Here is a 13876-nt window from a genome sequence, read left to right on the forward strand (position 1 = left end):
ATATTTGCCAATGATAAAGCAAGTGAGGAGTTAGTATTCAAAATTTATAAAGAACTCACACAACTCAACACACAAAAATCCAATTAAAAAATGGGCAAAGGACCTGAATAGACCCTTCTCCAAAGAGACATAGAGATGGTCAAGAGACATATAAAAAGATGCTCAACATCACTAATCATCACAGAAATGCAAATTAAAGCCACAATGAGATATCACCTCACACCCTTCAGAACGGCCATCATCAATGAATCGACAAACAACAAGTGTTGGTGAGGATGTAGAGAAAAGGGAACCTCGTGCACTGTGGGTGGCAATGCAGACTGGTGCAGTCACTGTGGAAAGCAGTATGGAGTTACTTCAGAAAATTAAAAATGGAACTGCTTTATGACATAGCAATTCCACTTCTGGGAATATATGCTAAGGATCTGAAAATCTGAAAGAGTGTATGCCCCCCTATGTTCACTGCAGCATTACTTCAAATAGTCAAGATGTGAACACAGCCCAAATGCCCAGTAGATGCATAGATAAAAAAATACTGTGATACATTTACACAATGGAATACTACTCCACTGCAAAGAAGAAGGAAATCTTACTCTTTGCAACGGCATGGATGAACCTGGAAATTACTATGCTAAGTGAAGTAAGTCAGTCAGAGAAAGACAGGTGCCATATTATTTCTCTCATATGTGGAACCTAATGAACAAAATAAGCTAACAAAAAAGAGACTGACTCATAGAGAACAGACTGGCAGCTGGCAGAGGAGAGGGACCTTGGGGGAGCTGGGTGAAAAAGGTGAAGGGATTAAGCAAAAATCCAGAAAACAAAATAACCCCTCATATACAAAGACAACAGCATGGTGATTACCAGAGGGAAGGGGGACAGGGAGGTAGAAGAGGGTGAAGGGAGAATAAACGGTGATGGAAGACTTAACGTGGGGTGGTGAACGCACAATATAACATGCACAGGCTGTATTATAGAACTGTACACCTGAAACCTACATAGTTTTATTAATCAATATGACCCCAATAAATTCAATAAAAATACACATAAGAAAGAATGAAGAAAGAATCTTTTGAGTAAAGTAGTGATATATCTAAGGTGTGAAGATAGGGGCTATCTGCACTAAAAAGTGATCTACCAACACAACAGATCAGTTCACAATCATGTGATAAATTTGATGAGCAGGTGAGCAAGGCAATCAAGCACCTGACAATTCCATCTTCTGAAAACCAAAAATCACTCAGAGAGATGGTCAGACAGAAAGTTGGCACAAAGCCACCTCCTCCCAGTCATGAATGGGCATTTTCAGAAACACACCTTCCAAGGGCTGCAGGCTCTGCCTAACACTTTACAAATCAATTACCTTTGCTGGAAAATACAATTCCAACACTATCAATTTCTAATATTTTATGCATACTAAAATGAATATAACCATACTCTCTATCATCAGACCAACCATTAATTAGTGATATTAACACACAAGAGTACTTGATAACCAAACATGTATTGAGATTCACAAATGACTGAATTATGAAAATTCAAATAACTAATGCTGCTAAAATATTGCATAATTTAGAGACACTCAACTTTTAAATCCTTGAGAACCTTGTCATTCTTCAATACTTAACTTACAGCTATGATAAATAATGATCATCTTAATTTCCTACATAAAGTAAATTAAGCATTGAGATCACTAATAAAAATAAGTCTTAATGAAAATTCAAATTTTCAAAATACTGAGGCTGTGAGTTTCTATGCCTGTGATAATTTTCTACTTGAAAAGAATAACTTAAAAGCATCAGCTCTATCGCTAGAAGAGATAAAGGAATATTAACTGTGATGGGGGAGCGTCCGAGGGCTGAAAAGAAGCTCCCTGAGGGTTCTGAGAGCCTCTTCACCTCACTTGAGAATCACGTGAAAAACCAGAGAAAGCAAATCTTTAACAAACTATGGAAACTAAAACTAGGATGCAGTTAAATTTATAATCAAGCAAAAATAATCGTTTTACCCTTTAATGATGACAGGTAGAGCTGGTACTTCTCTCCACCACATTTTATTCTCTGACAAAGTTCAGGAAGCAGTTTTTTCCACCACAAAGTCTATCTTAGGAAAAAATGAATACATTTTAAGTTTGATCCATTTTACATTAAGTTTCCAACAAGAATAAGAAGATCATGCAAGAAAGGTACAGGGCAAAAATGCATCATTTTGGTTAGGGCAGTAAACTTTGTTAGAAGTTATATCAGCAGCCAGTCTTCTGCTTAAACTCTAACATAAAGGTCATGTTTGTAGCTTGGAAACCTAATAATATGTACATCGTACATGTGTATGTGGCTACTTTCAAAAAAGAAACACAGGCATATCTTGGATTATTTCTTAGGTGGAAAGAAGGAAGAAAGGAAGATGAGAAAAAGCACTAAAGTCTGAAACTCTAATTTCTAAACCAAAGACCAGATAGCCCAGAAAATGCTTTCCCACCATCACTGTTTCCACAATCTTCATAGCTTACTGTTTCTTTAATGAGAGGTTTTTAATGAAGATAATATACCATTGCCATACATTTTAATAACCTTCAACAGCATTCAAAACATATAACATGTTAAATACATGTGCTCACTTGACCCACCCAGTCCTGTGAAGCTGGACTGGCACAATTTGTGCCTATTTTGCAGCTAAGGCAACAAGATGATCAAATCTGACTCTCACTGATCAAGCCTAAAAAGCAATCTGAAAAGCATACCCGATTCTCTTCTTTCAGTTCGTGATTAGCATACGGAATGATGGCCTCCGGGCACCTCTCCAGCAGTGTGTCGATGCACTGCTCATACTCTTTCAGACGCGTCCGACACAGAACCTGGACGCTGAGGCCAGCAACTGTGTCTTCTGAGAGTGGTTCCAAGAACGGAACAATGGAAGCTATGTCAAATGAAGGACCACACATAAGAGACTATGAACAGAAAAGTAAAATGTTATGGAATGAAGCACCCAAAAATCTAAAGCACAAAATACAGAGACAATTTTTTAAAAAGACTATAAACCTCACTTGCCCCCACCACAAAAAAAATATGCAATTTTAAAGCACATGCATATGATATTTATTTAGTGGAGTAAAGTATTAAATAATATTTAAAACAATTCTAGTGTAAAGAATAGCCATCTGTTTGATAGAAAGCAATCATTTAAAATAACATGATTTCACTTGCTTTGGATAGACTGCATTTTAAAACTAGCGGAAACCCTTTTAGGACTCTGTCCTAGAACACCGCAGTCAGCGATTCACGTTCGATGATGTTCGTCACAAGAGTATTTATAACATGAAACACCAGAAGCAACCTAAATGCCACACAAAAAGGGATGAGTAAATCATGGTACCTTTGTACAATGGAGTATTATAAAGGCTACTTAATGATAAAATGATAAGTAAAAAATTTCAATACAAAATTATATTCAGGGCATGATCAGTTTTGTGAAATCTACACAGATACCTACACATACAGAAATGCCTTTGGCAAAGCACAGAATTTGAACAGAGATCAGCTCAATGAATGGGAGGACTGAGCCCACTTTTTTTCCCTGTATTTCCAAACTTTGTATAATAAGCACACATTATATATATAAACAAAACTAAAATTTAACATTTAAGAAAACCAAAGCAATTGTTAAGAACCTAATAATTTGTATCAATACCATTTTGTTGAATAACAGAGCAAGTACTATTTCAGTATACAGAACTGTAATAAATTTTACTTTTAGGCAGTTAAACTATAAATACAGCTGACACTTAGCAATGCATATTTGAACTGCACCGGTCCACTTATTTGGTTTTTTTCAATTGACCTGCACAGTTCAAACCTGAGTTGTTCGGGGGTCATCTGGCAGCTGGGAATCTACATATGCTGAGGGCTGACTCAAATTGTATGTGAATTTTCCACTGTGCAGGCAACTGGTGACCCTACGCCCCATAACCTTAAAGAACCAACTGTACTGCTTCTGATTCTACCACCAAAATAATCTGTTTCCCTTTCTTCTACATAAAGATGAGATGATTATACACTGATTGTCTTCTTCTTATATCCTTTTTGCTACAGCTTCTCAAGCTCACAGGAGGATATGGAATGTGAACTATCTATTTACAGTCAGCGTGATTATTTTATTCCAAATTTCCACCAAGGAATGGCTGAAAGAATAAGGTTGGTCCCTTTTCTTCCTGCAAGTTTAATAATCAACTTCATCTGAGTATTTCCTGACAAAAAGATAGCAAACATGAAATAAGGTGATAATCTGCCACTTACAGGACCTCCCAACATAAAAGAAAACACAGATTATTTCTATATTCCACTTTTGATTACTTAAGACAATGGGCTGGGTAGGAAGGAGAAAGGTAGGAGTAACCCAAACCACGGTTTACAATGAATCTAGTCAAAGCTTGCTATAAAATAGATTATCCATGAACTTTTACTTAGTTTTATCCATATCATCAAGAAGTTTAAAAATAAGAAACACCAGAAAGCACATATACTACTGAATTTAAAAATGGTCTAAAGATTACTACTCCTCTTTAGAGTACTCCATTTTTTTTTAGTTGTATTTTATTGCTTATGCTATTAGCATTGTTGCTGCTTTTTCTCCCTTTGCCCTCCACCATTCAGCCCCTCCTCAGGCAATCCCCGTAGTGTTGCCCATGTCCACGAGTCATGCATATATGTTCTTTGGCTACTCCCTTTACCTTCTTTCATCCAGTACCCCCTTTCCCTTCTGACAGCTGTCATCTGTCCAATGTATCTATGCTTCTGTTTCTATTCTGTTTGTTAGTTTATTTTGGTCATTAGATTCCATGTACAAGTGAGATCATATGGTATTTGTCTTTCACTGACTGGCTAATCTCATTTAGCCTAATAGCCTCCAGGTCCATCCATGCTGTGGCAAAAGGTAAGAGTTCCTTCTTTTTCACTGCTGAGTAGTATTCCATGGTGTAAATGTACCACACTTTTTTCATCCACTCATTTACTGTTAGGCACTTAGGCTGTTTCCAGATCTCAATGATTGTAAATAATGCTTATATTAACATAGGGGTGCATATTTTTTTGTATTGGTGTGTGAGGATTCTTAGGAGATATTCCCAGAAGTGAAACAGCTGGGTCAAAAAAGAAGATCCATCAGACTGCTCCCTTTTTCTTTTTAAATATTGAGAATGGATGCCTCTCTACCCACAAGCACACACACTGTTCACCCCCTTCTCTGATCTAGATCCCTCACCCTCAACCAACTGCAGGGCTGGAACCCAGACTTCTTTGCTTCTTCCCCTATACAATGAACTGCCACTCTTAGGTAAGATGGTTGGCAAGGAGTTGGGTGAGGAGTCCATGACAATTTAGGCAAAGGGTAGAGTATTTACTAGTTACTGTATCATTTCAAATAACAGCTCTTTGACATGTAGATGATTTCTATAATGTTTTTATTTTATTTTATTTTTGCACAAATAAGTATAATATTATACTGACTGAGGACATGAGACACACCAAGTCTGTGTGGTGGTGAGGGTTCTGAACCTCCCCATTCCTCTAGGGGAGAGCCACATGAAACTGAAATCTTTTTGTTTTTTGGGTATTGTTTTGTTTTAAATGACTAGGACTCACAGATAATCTGGAAGTTCAAGCCAACTACCTTTCCATCCTTGAACAGCAAAGACTCCCAGAAAGAACCTACCTTTTTTAAATACTTTAAAATGGACTTTAAAAGACCACTGAATTATACGTTTTCAAGAAGTGATTACAAATATGCTTGGTAGCTTATCAGGTAAAGTTTAATAGCACTTGTTACAATAATGATTTTACATATTCATTAGCACATATGTTCCAGGAAAGTAAGGCCCTGCCTGTCTTGTCCAATGCTGTACATATTTACAGTTCATGTTCAAGGAATATCTGTGAAAGGAACAAACTGGGGGCTCAGCAGCCTCTATATTATAAGGGTACCAAAGATAAGAACCAACACGAATCATCTTTGTTGATTTTTTTAAGACTGTGAGTAACTCCACTTCTGAAGACAACACAGGCTATCCAGAGGCTGTCTACGCAATATCGTCTGTTGAGCTTCCCTCCCAACCTGGACCCCCAATTTTGGTTTTCGTAAGCAGTAATAACACTGACACCTGTTCCTAGTGTAAATCAGGGGTTGCAAACTCAAAAACCGGAAGAGGCCAAAAAGTAGCTGGGTGTAAGGAAAATGGACACCACACATGCAGTACATGGACCAAGAAGGCACTGAGATGAGAACTGTGGCAGGGAAGACAGCATGAGCACTGCCCGAGGGGGGCCACTAGTTGGCTCCAACCTGCAGGTCTCAGGCAATGAGGGCCCATGGTTACCAATTCTGCTGAACTTTTCAAGAGAAACTTGAAACTCAGATTCTTAACTAAAAGTGTAAATTTTTATACATTGTAGATACATTGGGCAGACCAAGCTAACAGATTTGGGGATTCTATGGGTCCTGGACCACTGAACTACATTAAGCAAAATTACACCCACATCTAGCCCAGCCTGATCCACCAAGTGAAATGTAGGCTTTACTTCTCATTTGCAGTCAAAACAGTCACAGTCAGAATTCTTGCAGGATAACCTACATTCACTGATCATATTTCTTACTTCGAAAAAAAATCCTGCCCTAGCAGTATGGCTTAGTGCATTGAATACTGGTCTTTGAATCAAAGGGTCGCCAGTTCAATTCCCAGTCAGGGCGCAAGCCTGGGATTCGGGCCAGGTCCCCCATAGGGGGTGCACAAGAGGCAACCACGCATTGATTTTTTTCTCTCTTTCTCCCTCCCTTCCCCTCTGTCTAAAAATAAATAAATAAAATCTTTTTTTAAAATTAAAAATTTCTTTTCAGGAGCCAGATAAATTGGCTATTTTGACTTATTTCCTATAAAACAGATAATAGTGGCCCCACTGGGCTAGAGACCTAAAATGTATGAGTGAAGACTAAAGAAAACATGAATCATATTAATAAAACTGTACTAAACATTTGCCACATTTGCATTTCACAAAGTGTTTTCAAGCACATGCTGAAAAAGAGGCAACACAGGCCTGTGACTTGGACGCTCACTCATTAAGGTACTGAAACCAGCCTTCCTGTGAGCATTTCAGGCAGAGGCAGGAATTCCCCCCAGAGCGCCTGAGCCTGCCTAACAGTGGATTTTGTCCCTCAAAATTACACACTCTAGATTAATAGAACACCTAAGGTCTTACAAATGTATATCCTACATTAAATTGTAATAAAGAGGCATTTTTATTTACCTGTAATTTGGAGAGATCTTCTGTATAATGTGAGTCAGCTACAGAATCAGATGATATTAAGACATTAACCCATGGATAGATTAAGCCATAATGACTACAGGCGTTTATCTAAAATATAAAAGAAATTAACATAAACAAAATACAACAAAACAAGGTGTTCTTCATTGATTCTAAAAAGAATAAGTAATCACTAAACCTTAGTCATGTCACAGAATTAAGTATACACTTTCCTGGGAACAGACAGGGAAGTCTTGCCCTGGCTTATGTGGCTTAATGGATTGAGTGCTGGCTTGCAAAACAAAGGGTTGCCAGTGCAATTTCCCGTCAGGGCACACGCCTGGGTTGAGGGCCATGTCCCCAACAGGGGGTGCATGACAGGCAACCATACATTGATGTTTCTCTGCTTCTCTTTCTCCCTCCCTTCCCCTCTCCTCTAAAAATAAATAAATAAATTTTTCTTAAAAAAAGAATAGGGAGTCTTTTAGAATCTATTCCCCTGGAAAAAGTTTTAGCCTTTATACTTCTCACTGAACAAATATGCACTAAATATTTCCTAATATTTTAAATTTTAAAATATTCCAAGGAGGCACTTTCTAGCAAAAAAGCAATAGTGCTTTCAAGCTAATTATACTAAAAAAAATTTCACAGTAACACTGGAAATAATTTTCTATTTCTACTACTTTCCTTGGGAGACAAAACCTCTTCCATCAGTTCTCAAGATAATTCCCATAAAGGCTCTTTATTCAAGAAGTTGGTCCTTCTGGCCAAGATGGCGGCCTAAGTAGATACACTTTGCCTCCTCACACAATAAAAAGAAGGACAACAACAAATTTAAAAACAAAAATAACCAGAATTTCCAGAAAAGCTAACTCTATAGAAATCCAATAACCAAGGAGTTAAAGAAGGAACATTCATTCAGACTGGTAGGAGGGGTGGAGATGGGCAGCTAGGGCAAAGACAAATGGCAAGGCAGCAGCTGGTGAACCAGGTGGTCCCACATTTGCATTCGGATAAACCAGGAAGAACAACTAGAGAGTGAGACCATACAACCCAGGGTTCCAGTGCAGGGGAAATAAAGCCTCAAAACCTTTGGCTGTAAAAATCTATGGGTGTTGCAATGGCAGGAAAAACTACCCGCCTCACAGGAGAGTTCATTGGAGAGACCAACAGGGTCCCAGAACATACAAAAACCCACCTACCCGGGAATCAGCACCAGAAGGGCCGAATTCACTTGTGATTAGCAGGGAAAGTGAATGAAAGCCAGCCAAATGGGCAATTGTTGGTTGGCGGACCCCTCCTACACATACAGGTCCAGGCTCCACCCCTTGCAACATAACAGGTGTGCTGAGACAAAAAAAAATATGGCTCAAATAAAAGAACAGATCAAAGTTTCCAAAATAGAACTAAGTGATGTAGAGATAGTCAATCTATCATATGCAGAGTTCTAAACACTGGTCATCAGGATGCTTGCAGACATGGTTGAGTATAGTTGCAAAACAGAGAAAGAAGTTAAGAATTTGCAAAGTGAAATAAAGAAAAATACACAAACAACACTGAATGGAAGGAAACCAGGACTCAAGCCAACAATTTGGAGCAGAAGGAAGAAATAAACATTTGACCAGAACAGAATGAAGAAACAAAAACTTAAAAAAATGAGGAGAGGCTTAGGAACCTCCAGGACAACTTTAAACATTCCAACATCTGAATTATAGGGGTGCCAGAAGGAGAAGAGAAAGAGCAAGAAATAGAAAACTTATTTGAAAAAATAAATGAAGGAGAACTTCCCGAATCTGGCAAAGGAAAGACTTCCTGGACTTCCTGGAAGCCCAAAGAGTCCCAAAGAAGTTGGACCCAAAGAAGCACAAGCTAAGGCACATCATAATTATATTACCCAAGAATAAAGATTAGAAGAGAATCCTCAAAATAGCAAGAGAAAAGGAGAAAGTTACCCACAAAGGAGGTCCCATAATATTATCAGCTGATTTCTCAAAAGAAACCTTGTAGGCAAGAAGGGGCTGGAAAGAAGTATTCAAAGTCTTAAAAGGCAAGGACCAACATCCAAGATTACTCCATCCAGCAAAGCTATCATTTAGAATGGAAGGGCGGATAAAGTGCTTCCCAGATAAGATCAAGTTAAACAAATCCACCATCACTGAGCCCTTATTATATGAAATGTTAAAGGGACTTATCTAAGAAAAAGAAGATGATCAAAAATATGAACAGTAAAAGGACAACAAACTCACAACTATCAACAACTGAACCTAAAAAAAATCCAGCCCTGGCTTGTGTAGCTCAGTGGATTGAGTACAGGCCTGCGAACCAGAGGATCGCAGTTTGATTCCCAGTCAGGGCACATGCCTGGGTTGCAGGCCAGTTCCCAGCAGGGGACACACAAGAGGCGATCATACACTGATGTTTCTCTCCCTCTCTCCTTCCCTTCCTCTCTGAAGATAAATAAATAAAATCTTAAAACAAAAACAAAAACTAAGCAAACAACTACAACAGGAACAGATTCACAGAAATGGAGATCACATGGAGGGTTATCAGCAAGGAAATAAGGTGGGAGAATGGGGGAAAAGATACAGGGAATAAGAAGCATAACTGGTAGGTACAAAATAGACAGGGGAAGATTAAAAATAGTATATAATGTGGAGAAGCAAAAGAACTTACATATATGACTCATGGACATGAGCTAAGTGGGGAAGGGGAAGCTGGTAGGAGTCGGGGTGCAGGGCAGAGGGAAATAAAAGGGAGGAAAAAATGGGACAACTGTAATAGCATAATCAATAAAATATATTTAAGAAGTTGTTGACTTTTCCAGTTAGCTGTGGCATCAATGAAAGGCAAAGGTCCTGGGAGGGTAGAGAGGAGAAGGGTACAAGCAGTGGTGAGTGGTGAGGGCTGCTGTGCAGGCTGCCGAGCAGCTGTGTGTGTGCGTCCCTCTCCCATAAGCCTCCTGCAGGTCCTACTTCGTGACCATCTCCTGAGGGAGCACAAACATGTTCTGGCAAAGCCCCTTCCTTCATGTTTTAGTTACTGAGCTACCACCGCAAGTAAGTAATAGAGAAGTGGTAGGGGTACGCTGGGAATATAAAATTATTTAAAACAGGGGCAACTACACCCATGCACAAGTTTTAAGTGTATTTTAAAATCCTGCTTAAAAAAGATATCTGGTAACATAAATTAGTTTTGATTCAAAGCCATTAAAAATAAGAAGGTACATTATTGCAATGTGTAATGTATTATTCCTTTATCTTACCAGATCCTTTGATGTTCGCAACGGCACAGTGTCTGGGGGCTGCCTCTTTGATAATCTCCAGATGTACTGTGATGTGAGTTTGAAGAAGAGTTCCTGCAGTAGCACATCTGGGAGACATGCTACCAGCTGTGCTTCCCAAAAGTCCACTAAGAGCTGCGGAATTGTATCTCCATCCTTACCACAAAGCACCTTGAAAAAAGTGAAACAAGACCGCATACCCCAGATAAATATGGTATTGATCAAGTTACAGAAGGTCTGAATAGCACTCCATGATGTAGGCCATGCATTTAATAATTTATCATTAACGCTAGTGCCATGGCAAAGCATATTTATACATTTTTAACAGGAAACAGATTATAGCTTCCATGAATGAAATTTTTTAGATATATTCTTTTATACTCTATATACTTTTATAAATTGGTTATGTCTAAGTTTATTTTTTTCAATAAACAAATGAAAACTCACTCATCTTATTCTGCTCCCTGACCCCTACCAATTTTATCAGGACATCTAGAACAAGTAACATTTTCAAAGTGACAAACCTTAAAGAAGGAATCTGCTTCTTCAATTCCAATTTTGTTGTTCTTCTGTAAGCCCAGGATTGAAGCCACAAGCAATCCAGGCTGAGTCTCCTTCAAGTGAACTGCAAGCTCTGTTGGGAAAACCTGCCCCTTCTTCTGTTGAATCAATAGCCGAGGTTCAAGAATAAATCCACATACCAACTTCATCTTAACATAAAAAAAAAGAAATTTAGGAACAAAATGTACATTGTATTCGTCTTGGAAATACATGCTAGTGTAGTCAAGATTCATGGCTAAACTACTAATAATTTACTTTAACCTCAATTTTTTCTTTAACTATAAAGACCAGTTTTACTTTAAAAGATTATCATTGTTAACTGTCTTCACAGAAGCTATTAATATTTAATTAAGCATAAATATGCCCAATTTTTGCAGAGAGCTTTATATTTAAGTGCACTTGATTTAACAATAATATACCTAGGGCTTTTTCAAAATTATGAACAGAAAATTCATCTTTCTAGAATTCTATTCTTCAAAGCAAACAATACCTCAATGTTGATTCATTCTTCTCATCCTAACAAAATGTGTCATTCATACAGTGATAAAGCACTCCTACTCATCTTGTTTTAGAAACCAAAGTCATACTGTGGGTATCTGACCACAGTTGGGCAATAAAACAACAGTGAAGGAGAGGATCTGAAGCCTGACTGCTTGCTTTAAATCTTGGCTCTACTAATCACCAGCAGTGTGATCTTGAACAAGCTATTTAACCTCACCTGTTGGGTAGGTACAGTAATAGCATTTACCTTATAGCATTGTTGCAAGAATCAAATAAGAGAACATAAGCAAGGAGGTTTGAATAGGCCTGGTACATAATAAGTGCTCAATTAATGTCACCTCTTAATTTCTTCCTGTAATGACTAACATCTTTGACACATGCCCCTAAGTGATCTCTAAGGGCAAGCTACCTTTTTTCGCTACACCATTCAAATGCCCAATCCTCCATATAGTCCTTTGTGATTATCCCAAATGCAGGCTATTTTTGCAACCACTGGACTCCTAAGGCTCACAGTTAATATCCTACTTGCTGTACCTGAATACACTTCACTCTGTTTTTGGTGGGCATGCCATCCTCTCATGCAGATTGTCAGCTCAAGGCAGAACCTACATATTCCCCATGCTCTGAACGTACCTGACACTAAGGTAAAAGGTCTTTGGATACCTACTCCTACCACTTACAATTCTTTTTCGTTTGCCAGATTCAAAGCCCAAGCACTTCCACTTTGGGTCACTTCCTTTCAAGCATCAAGTCTAATTTCCTTTACATTTAAGAAGTAATGAGCTAGAGAGAAGCCAGAAGAAGGTGAAATACCTCAGGACTACAAGGTCCTATTTGAGACTGCTTTTAATACCAGGTGGAGTACCGTACCTCTGAATGGCTCTTCATTTCATTTCTGTACATGTCAAGATCTCCCATTTTCAGAGCCATCGCTGCCTTGGTCAATGTCACTAAGATTGATGAAAACCCAGAAGTATCCAGCTTCCTTAGATAGTTCATGGCAGTCAGAGGATTAATATTCTTCATAGAAGGACTACAGAGAATGTGGGGCAGCTGCTTGGGCTCAGCCACATGAAACATCTGAACCACTTTCACTGCTAATTCCTTTGGTGAGCAAGAACAGGAAACAAAAGTCAGTCTCAGCCAGTCAAAAGCAACAAAGTCAGGAGAAAAAAGACATAGCCAAAATACAACATTCCAATTAAAATAAAATTATAGTATTATATTTTGATTTAAAAAGACAGAGTTGATGGTGATAATGTGGAAGACCTCAAATGACCTGAAGTGATCTCTTTGCTGAGTTAAAATGAAGAAAAAGCAGGAAATATATGTACCAAATTGTGGCCAGTACCTCTAATTTTAACAAGCGTTCAGAAAAAATACTGAATTATACTCAAAAATCCATTATAAAAAAATTACAGCTTAGTACAAAATATAGTTAATGGGGTAATTTATGATAAAATTTCCTTTCTCTAAAAATCTTAAAATGTGTGATATCATAATATTTAACTTTGCATATCTATATTCATTTCCTTTTAAAAACACACGAGGGGCTAAAAATAATCCTTAATAATATGTTCAGGTCACTAGGCCAGGATCCTGTAAGTGAAGCTTTGGACACTTGGAGAGCATGGTTGTGGGCAGGGCTGCAGATGAGAAGGAAGGCTAGGCCCCCACTCTGTAGCACGCGAAAGACAACCATCTGTTATGCTGGGCAGGTTACTCAAGCACAATGGACCATATTTCTCATAATGAGACAGTATGAGAAGATAATTACAAGTTCCTTTCCAAGCTGTAATTCTATAGTTATTAATGAAAAAAGGGGCACATTCGTTACCTTTTTATGAAAAGAAATTATACCAAAGTATTTGAAACTTGACTTCTAAATGTTATTACATAAAATAAACTGCTAAAATGGAAAGTTAAAAATATTATATGTAACTAAATAGAAAATTATACTCACTTCACTTAATTCTTCATCCAGGTTTTCATAAAGCGAATGACTAATGTAAAAGATTAATCCCCTCTCGTATTTCTGTGATCCGGCCTCTTCTGCCCAGTCCACTCGAGACAAAACGTCGGCCATAGACAAACCAGACATCTTGTAGTAGGGCAAGGCAAGGTGGGAATGCTGCGTGTCAAGCCTGAAGAAAAGAAAGCCCAGAAACCTCAAATTTGTCATATATAAGCCACATGTGGTCATAAAACAGACCATGCTTTCTAAATGATATAAATCTCAAAATAC

General features: G+C 38.1%; 2 protein-coding genes across 6 annotated transcripts in view; one reads left to right on the top strand and one right to left on the bottom strand.

Moving 5' to 3' along the window:
- Positions 1-11015, top strand: part of CP (ceruloplasmin) — an 81689-nt gene extending 70674 nt beyond the window's left edge. For both annotated transcript variants that reach the window (XR_008392040.1, XM_053667228.1), the window contains 2 exons: positions 4089-4190; positions 10555-11015. Coding sequence is in view for 1 of the 2 variants with exons in the window: in XM_053667228.1 (XP_053523203.1) it covers positions 4089-4189 (101 nt within the window). In the remaining variant the exon portion in view is untranslated. The remainder of the gene's footprint in view (positions 1-4088; positions 4191-10554) is intronic.
- HPS3 (HPS3 biogenesis of lysosomal organelles complex 2 subunit 1) overlaps positions 1-13876 on the bottom strand; it is a 43758-nt gene that overhangs the window by 3293 nt on the left and 26589 nt on the right. For 2 of the 4 annotated variants that reach the window (XM_037154294.2, XM_053667230.1), the window contains 7 exons: positions 13595-13775; positions 12502-12735; positions 11094-11279; positions 10552-10740; positions 7293-7400; positions 2741-2947; positions 2009-2099 (listed from right to left, as the gene is read on the bottom strand). In XM_037154294.2, coding sequence (XP_037010189.2) covers positions 2009-2099; positions 2741-2947; positions 7293-7400; positions 10552-10740; positions 11094-11279; positions 12502-12735; positions 13595-13775 — 1196 coding nt within the window. Of the gene's footprint in view, positions 1-2008; positions 2104-2740; positions 2948-7292; positions 7401-10551; positions 10741-11093; positions 11280-12501; positions 12736-13594; positions 13776-13876 lie in introns of those variants that run through there. The other 2 variants (XR_008392041.1, XM_053667231.1) reach the window with 2 other exon arrangements.

Source organism: Artibeus jamaicensis, unplaced genomic scaffold (genome assembly GCF_021234435.1).
Source record: "Artibeus jamaicensis isolate MK-2021 breed Jamaican fruit bat unplaced genomic scaffold, CSHL_Jam_final contig_466, whole genome shotgun sequence".
Taxonomy (NCBI): domain Eukaryota; kingdom Metazoa; phylum Chordata; class Mammalia; order Chiroptera; family Phyllostomidae; genus Artibeus; species Artibeus jamaicensis.